Source organism: Molothrus ater, chromosome 8 (assembly GCF_012460135.2).
Source record: "Molothrus ater isolate BHLD 08-10-18 breed brown headed cowbird chromosome 8, BPBGC_Mater_1.1, whole genome shotgun sequence".
Classification (NCBI taxonomy): domain Eukaryota; kingdom Metazoa; phylum Chordata; class Aves; order Passeriformes; family Icteridae; genus Molothrus; species Molothrus ater.
This window is the reverse complement of record NC_050485.2, coordinates 8,895,864-8,909,932: the sequence shown is the minus strand read 5'-3', so window position 1 is coordinate 8,909,932 and position 14,069 is coordinate 8,895,864. Positions and strand designations below refer to the sequence as shown.

The following is a 14,069-nucleotide window of genomic DNA, read 5'->3' as shown; positions in this document are numbered from 1 at the left end:
AAACACAGTCTCAATGAGTGAAAACCTCTTAATGCATATATTTAGATGTGCTTCTTAGCAGAAAAATTTGCAAGGATAGGTACTGCAGTGCTTTAGTAGAATACTCACATAGGGAGCAAATTTGTTGGAGTAAATGTTCAGTCTGTCAGGTGAAACCTGTGAGATTAGTATTACTATGTGAATTACTTGCCTGGCCTATCAGTGCTTGCAGAGATTCTGTCACAGCAGAAAGATTTGCATACCTGAAGTATTTAGCTTTGACTTGAATTTACTGTATTGGTATCTTTTATTGTTCATTTTGTTCATTAAAAATTCTTCTGCTTTTTGGTTGATGCAAAGTTAGAACATCCCAGAGGATGATAAGTTTTTTATGGAAAAAAATCTGAAAGGGAATGACTATTTTTGTAGTTGTATTTTTAGCTAATTGTAATCAATTTAGCCATAGGATGATGAATACCTGGATTTTAATTAGGTTGGCTCAGGAGCTTTCTTGCTGAGTCCAGGTCAATGCCGGCTATAAAAGAGTTAAAGTATGTCAGTAGAAAATCAAACTCTGAAATAATTGTGATGGGGGAAAAGAGAACTTATTAGAGAAATGATGACAGAAAACCTTACTTTTCTTTAATTTTTTTTTCTTTTTTTTTTTCCTCTTGTCAATTCAGATTGGTCCAAAATGGAAAGATGTTGTGACAAAGTGCATTAAGGGTCACTATCAGCCTTTGCTGCTGCTCTATGCAGATCCAAGAGGAACTCCAGTGTCAACGCAAGACTTGCCCCCTCAGGTGGATTTACAGCAATATAGCAGGACTTGCTATGACAGTGAGGACTCAGGTAAGCAGTGTGGGCTCTGGGCCTTGTACCTTCACCCTGAAATGTGGCATGTGAAATGTTTTCCTTCTTTGGAGTGTATTATTGTCAGCAGGGGTCCTTGTTGCTTGTTAAAGCTGATCAAGAATTCAAGAGGATTTCCAGTGTTTTATCTGTGAACCTCTCTCTTGGTCTAAGACTGTTGATTGTTTGGATAGCAATTTTTACCAAAAAAGTTTGGAGAAAGAAATTGGGGGATGGGGGAAGTGAAGGACCTGGTATGATTTGGATGTAGAGAGGAACACTAACTGATGACTTCAATAACTGCAGTTTCTGACTTCTAAAGATCTGAACTGTCCTTAAATAGGACATTTACTGCAGGGCTTGTTCTCACCAAAAATACAAAGTGCCTTCAAGGTCAGCAGTTAAACATAAGAATGACTTCCTTCTTTATTGTATTTTTTTCTTCTTTAATGTCTCTACGGAGAAATGAGTATGAAACTAATATCCTATGTATTAAGGAGTGTATATATCGCATATGTAAAATTACCAATAGTCTTCAAACTGTTTAGATTTTACTTTTAATTACTTTTTTTAAATTTTATTCACTGAAAAGTGGAGGGAGGAGATTGCCCTTTTCACCTCCACTAATGAGTTCAAGTATTACTGTATTGAAACTGAATCATGATGCTTCATACTTTTCAGTAGGGATCAATGCTGGCTTCTTGAGAAGGAGCAGGTTACTTTGCTTTAGATAAAAGTATTTCAGTACAAAGTTTATACCAGATAGCTTTTGAGCTGTAGTAGATGAAACCTGTGAGTTATTATAACATGATGTTCTTGTTACACATATTAATATTTTGTACTTGCGTAATTTTTTTTTTGCTTTCTCCAAAGCAGTGTTTTATATTGTAGTTGCACTCAACATTTTCAACGGTGTTGAAAATGAACAATAATTTCAGTATGGTAGTAATGTGTACTTTGCAGTCCAGTGGATGTAGTTTAATTTTGCATATTAAAAAGATTTGATAAACTTGTACTTATAAAAGAGGAAGAAAGAAACGGGGTTTTAGAAGGAATGACACTGTGTCCCTGCTTCCAAAGGAGCAAACTTTTCCCATAATCTCTGGTGTTCTTGAATCTGAGTTGGTATCTTGGTATTCTGTTTTTCTGTTAACTTCTGTATAGTTGCCCCTGCTCTCTTTTCTTAGTCTTTCTTGACTTTTATAATAGCAGAAAAAGATTGAAATTTGACATTGCTTCCTTGACCTTACTTTTTTCTCCAGGGAGGGAACCTTCCATCTCCAGTGATACCCGGACAGATTCCTCTACAGACAGCTATCCTTACAAACAGGCACACCACGAGTCTGTGGTCAGTCACTTCTCCTCTGACTCCCAGGGGACAGTCATCTACAATGTGGAGAATGATGCCGCTTCACAAAGCAGCAGGGACACAGGTAGCAGATACTATTACATCTGTGTGTGATCATTGTCACTAGATAAGATGACTTCAGTGGATTCTAGTTGAAAATATCTCTATATATACACACAACCTGTAATAGAATAGCAAACAGTGTTTAATATCCTGAGTTTTTGATTTGTAATGAACAGTTGGCATTCACCAAAAAAACCCCGTAATTTAAAAGTCTTGTTGGCTTCTATAGACCTGTGTCTAGCCAGACAAGCATTTAGAGATTTCTTTTTCTGTTATCCACAATACTGCCTGCTCTGTTATATAATTCTGTGAGTTGGAGTCTGCATGGCCCTTTTTGTAGGATTTGGTAATTGTTGTGTGAGCTACTTACTCGTGTCTGGGCAGTTACTTCGTTTCAGGAGTTGCAGCTGTCTGGAAAAGGTGCTTTCATCACCAGAGTCCCTCATACTTGGGAGCTAAAGACTTTGTGTAGTGAGTGCTGGTAGTATTTACTGCACCAGTGAGGAGCATAAGATAATTTCCTGCCTGTTCCATGGAAGCAAGTTAAGCTGGAATATCCAGTGAGAAGACAGTCTGTATATATGTTCCTTTGGGCAGCTGAACAGTCTGCCTCGCACTCCCTAGTTGAAAAGAGGTTAACTGGAAGTCTAAAGACTTGATCTCCTCAATTATTGATGGCCAGTGTCCACAGTCAGCCTGTTTCTGCATGCAGTAATTTCTAACATCAGTTCTAAAAAAGTAGTGCATAAGTTAAGGTCAGACTTCAGTAGCATCAGAAGTAGGATCTGCTATTTCTGTTTGAAAAGTTACTTTAATGTGCTGTAAATAGATTTTCTAAGAAGACCTAAGAGTAGAATCAGCAGTTGTTAGGTTGCACCAGAGTTTCAAAGCTGTCAGACTGCTTTGTCCTTTTTTGGTAAAGTTATTCCTCTTTTGTATCGTAATTGGTTCATTTGTAAAATCTATGGTACATCAAAATCTGAAAAAAATGTTTCAAGTTCATTTTATTTAGTATTCTTTCATTCTTCATCAGAGGCCCGAGTAACTGTAATACACAGGTTAAGATAGCCCAACAATCCTTCCAGTGTTTTAGCAAATACTTAATGCTGTAGGGACCAGTCATAGCCTTAGGTAGGGTGTGAGAAAGAAAAGAAAGTTGGAGCAGAAATTGAGTGATGTGGAAACAAAATGTATGTTTGTCTTTGGTGTACAAAGAAGACAACATTGAAAGAGATTGTGGTATACTTCTTAAATAGTCTGCAAAAATGGCACAGAGTTTATTGGATTAGGTTCCTGCCTGCAAAACTTGCCATGCAGAAGTTGGCAGAAAAGGAGAGTAAGGGGGATGGTCGCAAACATGTAAGCATGAAGTTCAGCATGTAACCTTTTGTTTGTCATTTTTAGTGACTTTGTCCTTTTCTTTTTCTTTCTTCTCCTATTGATTCTATCCTGTGTAATTCCCTTCAGCTTAGCCCAGTTCTCCACCTAAATTCAGTTGTCCTTATCTTCCCTGATTCAGCCTTAGCCATAGTCAGTCCAATCCCCTTAGCTAACCGCTTGTCTGGGCATTTCCCCTCTTTTTTTACCTACCCACTACCTTTCCAAAAAAAGTCAGTCTGCCAACTAATACAACTGCTCTGTCATCAAATGGCGATCCGTGGGGCTATAAAGAGGCCATCCACACTGACCTGTCAACTGAATCATTCTGGGCAAGAGCAGGATTCTTCATTTAATGGCCATTTACCCACTACTCCAGCCCAGAAAGTTATGGACCCTATCCCACATCATCCTCCAGGGAAGCTCCACCATTGGGTTGCATGACCTCAGGCTCCTGGGTACTTCAGAATGGGGGCAGAAGAGTGGGGCACAAGCCCTCTCTTTGTTCCTACCCACCTGTGCTGCTGAGAAAAATGTGCGTATTCTGGCTGCCCTATTCGTGCAACTGAGATCTCAGGGGGAGGGAGTAGAGGGTGTTCTGTCTTAACCCATTTGATTTAATTTCCTTCTCTGACATGCTCTTAGACACACATGCAACTCCTACAAAACCAAACTTTTCCTTGGAATATTGCTGTTTGCTTGTGAAGCCATCCTAAGTCTAGAGGATGAGGTGTTTAAGTGATACATCCATCAAGACACAACTTTTAAGCATTGTTAGGCACTCAAAAGTCTTGGATTGTTGTTCTAGTGAATTTTAAAAAGTGAGTGTTAAGTGCTAGCTTATATTCTTGGGACTTTAATTCCTATATTCATGCATTATGTTGGATATAGTCTTTGTTTCAGAGTGTCCCAATAAAGACAACAAAGCCTGTGTCCTAAGGACTTCTGATTCTTGACATCTCCTCCATGGCAATTAAACGTCTGATGACAATGGGACAATATTTGCAGTCTTTGAAAGGAAAAGAAAATATTAATGCAAAGCTAGCAGCCTTCATTCTAAAAGACTGAGCTGGGCTTTATTCAATGCAAACCCTCAGCTACTGCTAATAGCACTAAATACTGTCAAATAGTTTCTCTCATGGTAGTTAAGGATGCTTACCAAACAATCTTTATCAGATTGGAATGTTTAACTAGAGAAGTTGTGCATGCTGAAGGGAAACATCACTCTCTTCTGTCTTGGGGGGAGACACTACAAGGATAATACTGTTCTTGGAGTTCCTGAAAGATATGTGGCAGTCCATGCTGTGAAGGGGAAAAAAATCCATCAAAGTACAGACTTATGTACCAAAGTGCTACACATCTTTTATTTTCATTGCCAACATTTCTCTTTTGCTTCCTTAATTTCTTTTCTTTTATGTAGTCTGCTTGTTTCTAAAAAATTTCACCACAAAATTACTCTTTCCTTTGCAAATGAAAAGTGAACCTTGTGTAGCTTGCTTTTTATTGTTTGGATTCCTTCCTGCTCATTTATTGTAATATCTTTGTAGCAATTGTAGTTGCAGTGAATTGGTTTTTTAACTGTTGCAGGTACAATTTTATATGTAGAATCTGCTTTTAATGTTGTTGATTTTGATGCTAATCTCTAGAGCAGGGAGAAGGCTCAGGAGGGCCAGCTGTGCACTCTGGGGGCTGTTAGACCACTATTTGCTATTAGGGACTTTGATTCCCTATCATCCTATGAGGGGTAAAAGTTTGTGATATAAAGGCTAGAAAAAAGTCTTTGTAGCTTATCATAAATTCCCTTCTTATCCTGCATGTCTGCTTGGGACTACTCACGTGAGTAAAGCCATGCGTGTGTTTGTGCTTGCAGGTTTAGGACTGTGACTGTGTGAGAACCATAGAATTGAGCAAAGGCAATACAGAAAACCTGTGATGTCAAATAGTCTTAATTCCCATTTGATATGATGAAATGGGGAGTAAATTGTGTTGAAGAGAAAATACTGGCGTTCAGACACATAAGCTCTAGTAAGGGAGTGTTGTGTGTCAGCTGATCCATGTTCATAGTTTGTGGGTGTGCTCTTAGCTTGTGGCACTTGTGAATTGGCTGGCTTGGCCCTTGAGAGCCAAGTGAGGCTTCTTCACTGTAGACTAGGCTAACTCAGATTACTTGGTGTTTGCTACAGGCAAAGAGATGAATAGTTAGTGCAGAGCAGCTGTTGATGTGCAGTCATTTATTATTAGGTGGTAACTTGTTCATGTGTTTGAGTCTTTATTCAACAGAGTAATGTCTGGCAAGCTGTCCACAGGAGTTTCATGTTCATGGTCATTAAAACTGACAGCAAGAAAGTGGCGTCCTTAGACTGTTCAAAGACAAAGCAGAGTCAACATTTTCCTTGGCACTTGGATAAGCTGTCATTAACCAGAGTCGTTGGAGGGGTTGTATTGTTCTTTTATGACCTTAAAAATGGAACATCCTCTCCAAGACAAACCAAAAACTTAGAGATACAAAAAACTTACCTAAACTTGCCACTTAGTGTTGAAGTGTCTGCAGTTCCTAAGGAGCAAGAGTCCTGCTGCTCTTAGCACAGTGAACACTTGATCTGAAGGCTCTTGTCATCTCTGCTGTGTTCTTCCTCCTTCCAGGCCACCTGACTGACAGTGAGTGCAATCAGAGGCATGTTTCAAAGAAGGGCTCGCTGGCAGACCGCAAGAGGAGTTCTAGCCGGTCTAGGCGGAAAGGAGATGAGGCTCAGTCATCAGGATACCACAGTGAAGGCAAGAGATGTAACTTTATTTTAAATATCAGTATCTTTCTGAATCTTTTTAATGTTCTCAGTGTGTATGTGCATTTCCCTCATTGTTTCTTCCATCTTTGTTATTTAGTCCTCTCTTTGCTTTTTGATATTTAGGTCTGTTTTGGTTGGATGTTTGTTCAGGGAGTGTCGGATTTTATATTATAATTTTGTTGTTTTGGATTGTACTTCTCAAAGTCTGCATGAAGATGCTGCAAGTAGGGCTGCTAGTTTAATTGAAGTTATTTTTGTGGCTTTTGCTGTCTCTACAAACTGCAGGGGAAACCTTGAAGGAGAAACAAGCCCCCAGAACTGCCCCCAAACCATCCAGCAGCACCAGCAGGCTGAGGGAATTTAAAGAGACAGTGAGCAATATGATCCACAGCAGACCACAGCAGATTTCCCAAACCATCCAGAATTCCCCTCGCGGAGGGAATACCGTGGATCAGGCAGAAACACGACCCTCAAAAAGCCTTTCTGCACACACCCGCGACTGGGAAGTGGAGAGTACCAGTAGTGAGTCTAAGTCCAGTTCATCTAGCAGGTACCGGCCAACGTGGAGACCCAAAAGAGAGTCTCTGAATATAGACAGCATCTTCAGTAAAGACAAGAGGAAACATTGTGGCTACACTCAGCTTAGCCCTTTCTCTGAAGAAGCAGGTAAGAGTTTGAGAAGATTTACTTCAGAATGTGTGGGAAGTGAAATTTTGAGCATGGAATTCAGGTCAGTGGTGAGTCATGTCTGTGAAGACTGAATCCTGTGTGGGTATTCATATTGCATGTGTGGTAGTTCTGTTTGATTTCTGTGTCCTGCGTTTCCTGTCTAAGGGAAAATTAAGGGAAACTATACCATCTACCCTGCTTGAATGGACACAAGCTATATTACTGAGTGTCCCAAGTCTGTCCTTTGGAGCAAGCTTTTGTATTGCTCTGGTTTTTCCTCTGGCTCATCGTGGTATTTTTACTTGATGGCTCAGAGTATGGTGCAGAAAGTACCTTGTGTATCAGTGCAGAGGTCTTGTTGTGAAGATAAGAGCGTGGAAGCCAGTGATGATTTATCTGGAAAGATTTTACAGCTATGCAGCTTGTACATGGAGACTTTGCTGGTTTTGACAATTGAAACAAATTGTGAAGCATAAAGAGATATGTAAAGGGAAGGCGAAGGGGAAGAGAACACACCTCCAGGGAAGGAATGGACGCAAACAAGAATTAAGTGGAAAGACTGTGAAATGTATAAGGCAGAATTAAAAAAAAAAACAACAAGTTTTCCTGTTCTCTGTATAAGCCACAACAAATCATAAATAGCAAAATAAACAGTGTAAAAAATGAGAGCATCTGAAATAGATATGACAGAGTATTGGAAATGCAATTGGATATACTGTAAAATTATCTTGTACAAATAAAAATTATTTTGGGGAAGAAAGGATTTTCATTCCAGATATAATTTTTACCTCAGGAGGAATATGGTAAGTTATACTGAAGAAAGACTCAAAGATAAATTTGTGAACAAGTTATTGCTTAAAATTGCTAGGAAAGCTGTAAAAGTATTGTGTTTTTTCTTGCTTAATATTGCAGGTTTTATGCAAAATTAAGGATGGTGCTTGTGATTTAAACATATTTGAGAAGCTGACATGTATGGATGTTTTGCTGGTATTGAAGCTTATGTCTTCTACCAAGCTGTGTTGTTTATCTTGACAGGTAAAGAACTTACTGAGAATGAGGTGAAGGAGCATGCTGTTCACGAAACAAGGTCAAGCCAGTCAAATGTCAGATACAAGCGTGGTGTGCTGGGCCGGGGCACCCAGCACCATGTGGTGGATCAACATCCTCACCTAATACAGAGGATGGAGTCTGGCTATGAAAGCAGTGAGCGCAACAGCAACAGCCCAGTTAGTCTGGACATGCCCTTGTCTGAAAGTTCAAGCACCCACAGGTACATTTCAACAAAATTCATGTTTAGAATGATTGAAGTCTTGATTTTTTTTGTAGTTACATAATGGTGTAGAACATCTTGCAAAACAGTGGTCCTCGTTTTACATATAGCTGTATTGGAACAGGGGAGAAATAGTAGGGAAATGGGAGCCTATACTTCTCAGTATATTGATAACTTCCCGCTGGTAAGCAGAGAAAAAAACGGGGCTTGAGTGAGCGGGAAATATGGTCTAAAGTGATGCATCTGAAATAGTTGTGCCTTTAGTCTATGATTTAAAAGCTTGTACTTTGAGTTACTCATAGTTCTTTTTGTTTGCGTTAGACCATTGATTCCTAGATACCTTGTACAAAATCAGAAAGCAGTAGCCTTGTATAGAAATCTTTGTTTTCTGACATACTTGTAATATTTGTATGTAAAAATAGACAGCACTATGTGTTTCTTTCCTTGACTTAGGAAGCTTTAGGTAATCACAAATTGGCACTGTTTATGGCCAATAAACAATAGGTAAGAATCTCTTCTGAACAACTCCTGGACCACAGTTTAATAAGAAATGCATCATCTTATGGAGGAGAATAGAATTACTGTCCTCCTTGTTAACGTTCTCTTCCGCTGTTTCTTCCAAGATTTTCTTATGGTAGACTTCTTTAAAAATTAGATTAAAATGCAAGTATATGTTTGTGTGGATACAAAAAAGGTAGATACCATTTCTCCTGGAGAAATTAGTCAAATGGTAAACTATAATTACTCTCTTCTTGGAGGGATGTTCATATGAAGAGAGGAGGTGCCTTTGTTCCTGCATGGCGCAACATCCCAAAGTCTCACAGTAGCAGCATCTTGGAAGTGGAGTCAGCTTCATCAATTGGGAGCTGGACAAACAGCCCACACACCATGGGAAATGGTAAGGTACACTTTGTAGGGGTGGTTATGCAAGGTAAAATGTATTGAGTTGTTCTTTGCTTTCTGGATGTTTATGATGACAGGGAAATTATAAGGAAAGGGAGAAGCAACTTTGAAGAACATAAGTTTTATAAGAAATAATTATAAGATTTACCAAAGGGCATTGCAAAAAACCTGTTGGAATATTCCTTTGATCATGTTGCTCTGGCATGTCTTTTTGTGTATTGACTTAAATGATAAAATAAAACTATTTTTTCCTATTCTTTCATATAACTCAATATTCTGCCATCAAAAAGACCTTCCCAAGCATAGCTCATAACTTAGTAAAGTTCTGAAAACCAGCTTGTAATTCTATACAAAATTCAAAACTGTTAGAACTGTGAATCTTTTACAAGCTGTTTGGGCTGAGGCTAAGCTTTTCTGCTTATGTATCATTCTAAGCAAATACTTTTTTCCAGAGAGAGAAGGGAAAGGCAGCAGGGGAGACACTTTCTGAATACCAGTAATAGTTGGAGTGAGAATGAGAACTGATGGATTTCTGTTGTGTAGGATATTGAGGTGCTTTATTTTCCTCCCATTTTCATCCACTTCATGCAGTTAGATGAAAAACATCTCATTGGTATCCATTTAACTTCCACGAGCTAGTGATCTGGCTAATTTGACATAGCTTTATTTACAAGTTATAAACACCGCAAGAAGCCTCAAGATTTCATCATCAGCTTAGGGTTATTTCTTCCAATGGTTCTTTCTGTTCTATATGCTGTTTGTGTGAGTCAGTGAATCCATGGGCTGTGCTGCAGGGGAGCTTGAAGCACTGCTGTATTTTTATAAATAAAACTTAACAAAATTTATGTTCTGCAATTCTGTGGTCTCAGACTCTTATTACCTAATATTAATTTTATTCTCCAGTAATATTGCCTTGTCTTTTAAGGGATACTTTAAGAGATGTAGCTATCAAAAATGTTACTTGTTTGTTTTGAAGGTGGAGACATCTTTGTTCCTTTAAAGAGTGAGCTGGATGAATTGCAAGAAGAGGTGGCAAGGAGAGCACATGAGCAAGAGCTACGCAGAAAAAGAGAAAAGGAAATGGAGGCAGCAATGGGCTTTAATCCCCGTCCCAGCAGGTTTATGGATCTAGATGAACTGCAGAATCAGGGTAACCTTTGAATGCAGTATATTTTGCAAGATGGTAGTGCTGAAGTTTTTTGAACCTTTGAATGTAATTTCCTGATTTATTTGTGTGTGTGCATGTCTCTCGCCACATCCACCTCCCATTACAGATATGTGCCTTCAGGAAGTGAAATACGGTCCATTTCAAACCTGTAGAGAGTAAAAAAACTGTTTAGTATTTTGACCAAATTTCTTCTTAAATGAAAAAGCAAAATAATGTAGAGATATTCTTAGTATATGTGCATTTTTCCAATTTTTTAGTGATACATGCTGTTGATAGTATTGATACCTTGATTTAGCTGTAAGCCTTTAACCAGCATCTTGGAATGAGCAGGGCTGTTTTTACCTTTCAGGCACCTCAGCTTCATCTGCAGCAGAGGTGGTTAATATAAACCATCATTCTGTTTCCTCTTGATTTTAGTACCTTTGCAGCCCTGAGCAATTCTGCTTGTTCTGCCCTTGTGCTGTGCAGTGTTTCTCCCTGCCTGGCTGTGGACCCACGGCACAGGTGTTGGGACAAGTACTCTGGCTGGATCTAATTGAAAATCTGAGCAGGGTTTAGTTGCCTATCTTTTCTAGGGAAAAAGAATTTTTAAAAAATTAAAAACCAAATACGAAGTTTGATTGTCTTTTCCATGACTCCTCATTTTTCTGGGAGGAGATGGCAGCAAAACAGGTTTAATTGGAAGGATGCAGCTGGAACAGAGGGAACATGACAGGATTCACGTGTAATACTTTGTTTTAGCCCTGAATCTCCATCAGCCAGTAAGAGGATTTAGGAGAAAGGTGGGATAAAGTGCACTGACCCAGTCAAGAGTGAACCTTGAAACCTGCTGGAACACTTAACTGGGGGTTGTTGGAGGGTGAGCAAGGCCAAGAAGAGTGAACACCTGGGCTCTGGTTTAACTAATGTATATATGATCAGGGCAGTCCTGCTGTGGTATACTGTGCTGCCAGCCCTCCTGGCATCCCCATGCTGCTTTCTTCAACCTGATGTAGAAGGGAGTTGAGGTTGCTGGTTTGCTGCTCAAGGAGAGGAAGGAGAGGGCCAGCCCACAGCAGTGCCAGTTTTGGACACAATCCCAACTGTGCTTTGCAACCTACAGCCATGCCAGCTGCTCAGCAGGCAGAATGACACTGTGCCAGTGACAGCTGAACAATATGATCTCCATGAGAATGTCTGACTGGGAATGTGTGTATAATTTTTACTGACCATCAGTTATACTTTACAGTCCTACTATGGCCTGCTGGTAACCAGGTCAAAAATTCTGATGTACCAGAGTAGATAAATATATTTTTCTATTAGTATAGTGTTTACTTTTGTAACATAAATGCCAGTAGTTTAAAAACTGAAAAGTAAACCTCTGTTGCTGAGCATGTTGTCTTCTCTGCTTCTCCTGCATGAAAGAAAACAGCATATTCTCCAGTACTTTACCCCTCTTCTTGATCTATTCTATTAGTTGATGGAAGCAAAAAATACTTAGCTTTTCTTTGTTGAAAAGAAAGTAAACTAGACTAATGCTTAATCCAAAAAGAATTTAGTAGAATGTTTGAGGAGTCCAGATGCATTGACTTGAGATCTAGGGAAGCCTTTGTTTATTCCTTTTCAGTCTTTCCCCACCCCAGTCAGAGATATAATAGCTTAACAGGCTGCTGGACTGCCTGGAAGGCTTGCTTGTATGCAGAACTCCAGAACGCTTGTGACTCATTTTCCCCTCAAGTAAACTGCTAAATTCATGCAATGAAAGCTAACTTTAGTATTCTGCCCTTGATTACAAGCCTCAGTTGCCTTGATTTTGAAACTGAAGGTGCTGTGCTGCTTGATTAACTTACTGCTCTAACAATTCTCACTTCTTTCTCCAGTACTAGCTTTTAATGCAGATTCTTTGGGGTTTATGGTAAAAGAGTTTGTATTTACATCTGTGCACAGCGATGTTAGGGAGCAGGTCAGGCCGTAGCATGTGTTATGCATATTGAGAGAATGTGATTTATTGTTGGCTGATCAAGGTACTCACATTCTCTGCCACAATGACAGAGATGTTCCATTAAAAAAGACCCACCCCTGAACAGAGTAAAAGTCAAGTTTTATTTTCTATTTTACCTGCCTCATTTGAATGTTTACATTTTAGTGTATAATTTGCATAATGCCTAATAGGTGACACAAAATAGTTTGGGCATTTCTTCCTCTCAGAAATGGGATGTTATGATGCCAGGACACAGTTTCTTTTTGTGTCCAAAATTATTTATCCTCCTCCAGCACTGTTTTCCAAATTGTTGCAAAAGGAATTCTTGACAGTTGTCCCCTTCTTCTCAGCTTCCACCACCTTGTTTTTCAAGCTGCAAGACCTGTTGGGTTTTTATATTCTGACTTACAGCAGTTAAGTGTATGCACTAAACTCATTTATGGAAGTATTTCATGCAAGCATTTATGTTCACACTCAACTCCTGAATTTTCTTCCCCAGACATGTTGGTTGTTTCAGTTTGTTTCCATTTTGATGAAGAAGAGGCAGATGGATTTTGTCAGGAAAATTAACATACAATGAAAAAACCCTAATCTGCTGTATTTCTTTTACTGATACATTTTGGTTTAGATTTGGTTCTAAATTTAGTTTAATTCCTTCTTGACAGAAGTCATTTGAACTGACTCTCTTCTATGTCTGTACCATCTTTTATACTGACTTAAAGTGTTGAAAATAGCAGAATAAGCCAGTACAACTCTCTCAACTAAAGAAAATTTGAGGGAAAAAATCCCTTCCATGTTGTTTTACTGTATGGATGTCAAGCATATCAGGGTGCTCAAGATGTATTTCTGCTTAGGGAGGGTTAGGTGGTGCAGTCTGGAATATGCACAGCGTCTGCAAGAATCCATGTGTGGAAGGATTTGGTGATCACAAATGGGATGAGGGTAAGTGAGGGTTCTGCAATAATGAAACCAAAATGAAGGGTGCTGCCCATTTGCAGGGAGGAGTGATGGCTTTGAGAAGTCGATGCAGGAGGCAGACTCAATCTTTGAAGAGTCGCTGAATCAGGAGCAGAAGGGGGATTGTGCTGCAGCTTTGGCTCTCTGTAACGAAGCTATATGTAAGTAACCGTAACCGCCTGAGCTACTGCGCTTTGACTGTTACTAATACAGAATAGAGGCTGAAACGCCGCATCACAGTAAGTGGTCAGGTTGTGCTAGGGGGTTCAGCTGCTCTTTAGGAACATGCAGGTGGAGAGAATTTTTCATTTTTATAAGCATTTCCATTTGGGGGTTTTAGTCCTATTCCTCTTCATCTCTGTTTTTTTCATGTTTACATTCATTTTGTTGTTCTCTCCAGTGTTAAGGCAGTAACAGCACTGGGGTGCTGATGTGCCCTTTTTGGTGCTGTTATGTTTCAGCAAGCACCTGGTAGGTGGTTCCCCTTCCCACTCAGTCCTCACAATTTTTCTCCATTGTCACGCCGAATTGCAAAGGCCATTAAGCTCCCCTGTTTTTCATGGAGGGTGTAGCATAGGAAGAAAATGGTAGCCCACTCTAGAGTCTTCTGGATTAGCAGAAGTGAACTATGCTGTACTTTAACTTTCATGAAGAAAAAAGCATTAGGACATTGAAGTGCTTAAATGCATTGTGACCTTTGAGAATGTGTGCTATGTGATTTCATTTTATTTTTGGTG

General features: G+C 39.4%; 1 protein-coding gene across 6 annotated transcripts in view; it reads left to right on the top strand.

The window, feature by feature from the left end:
- The window catches only part of USP54 (ubiquitin specific peptidase 54), a 91,884-nt gene that overhangs the window by 65,839 nt on the left and 11,976 nt on the right, over nt 1-14,069 (top strand). For all 6 annotated transcript variants that reach the window (XM_036385326.2, XM_036385324.2, XM_036385325.2 and 3 more), the window contains 8 exons: nt 663-831; nt 2,094-2,264; nt 6,263-6,394; nt 6,691-7,071; nt 8,110-8,344; nt 9,103-9,242; nt 10,224-10,397; nt 13,374-13,493. In XM_036385326.2, coding sequence (XP_036241219.1) covers nt 663-831; nt 2,094-2,264; nt 6,263-6,394; nt 6,691-7,071; nt 8,110-8,344; nt 9,103-9,242; nt 10,224-10,397; nt 13,374-13,493 — 1,522 coding nt within the window. The remainder of the gene's footprint in view (nt 1-662; nt 832-2,093; nt 2,265-6,262; nt 6,395-6,690; nt 7,072-8,109; nt 8,345-9,102; nt 9,243-10,223; nt 10,398-13,373; nt 13,494-14,069) is intronic.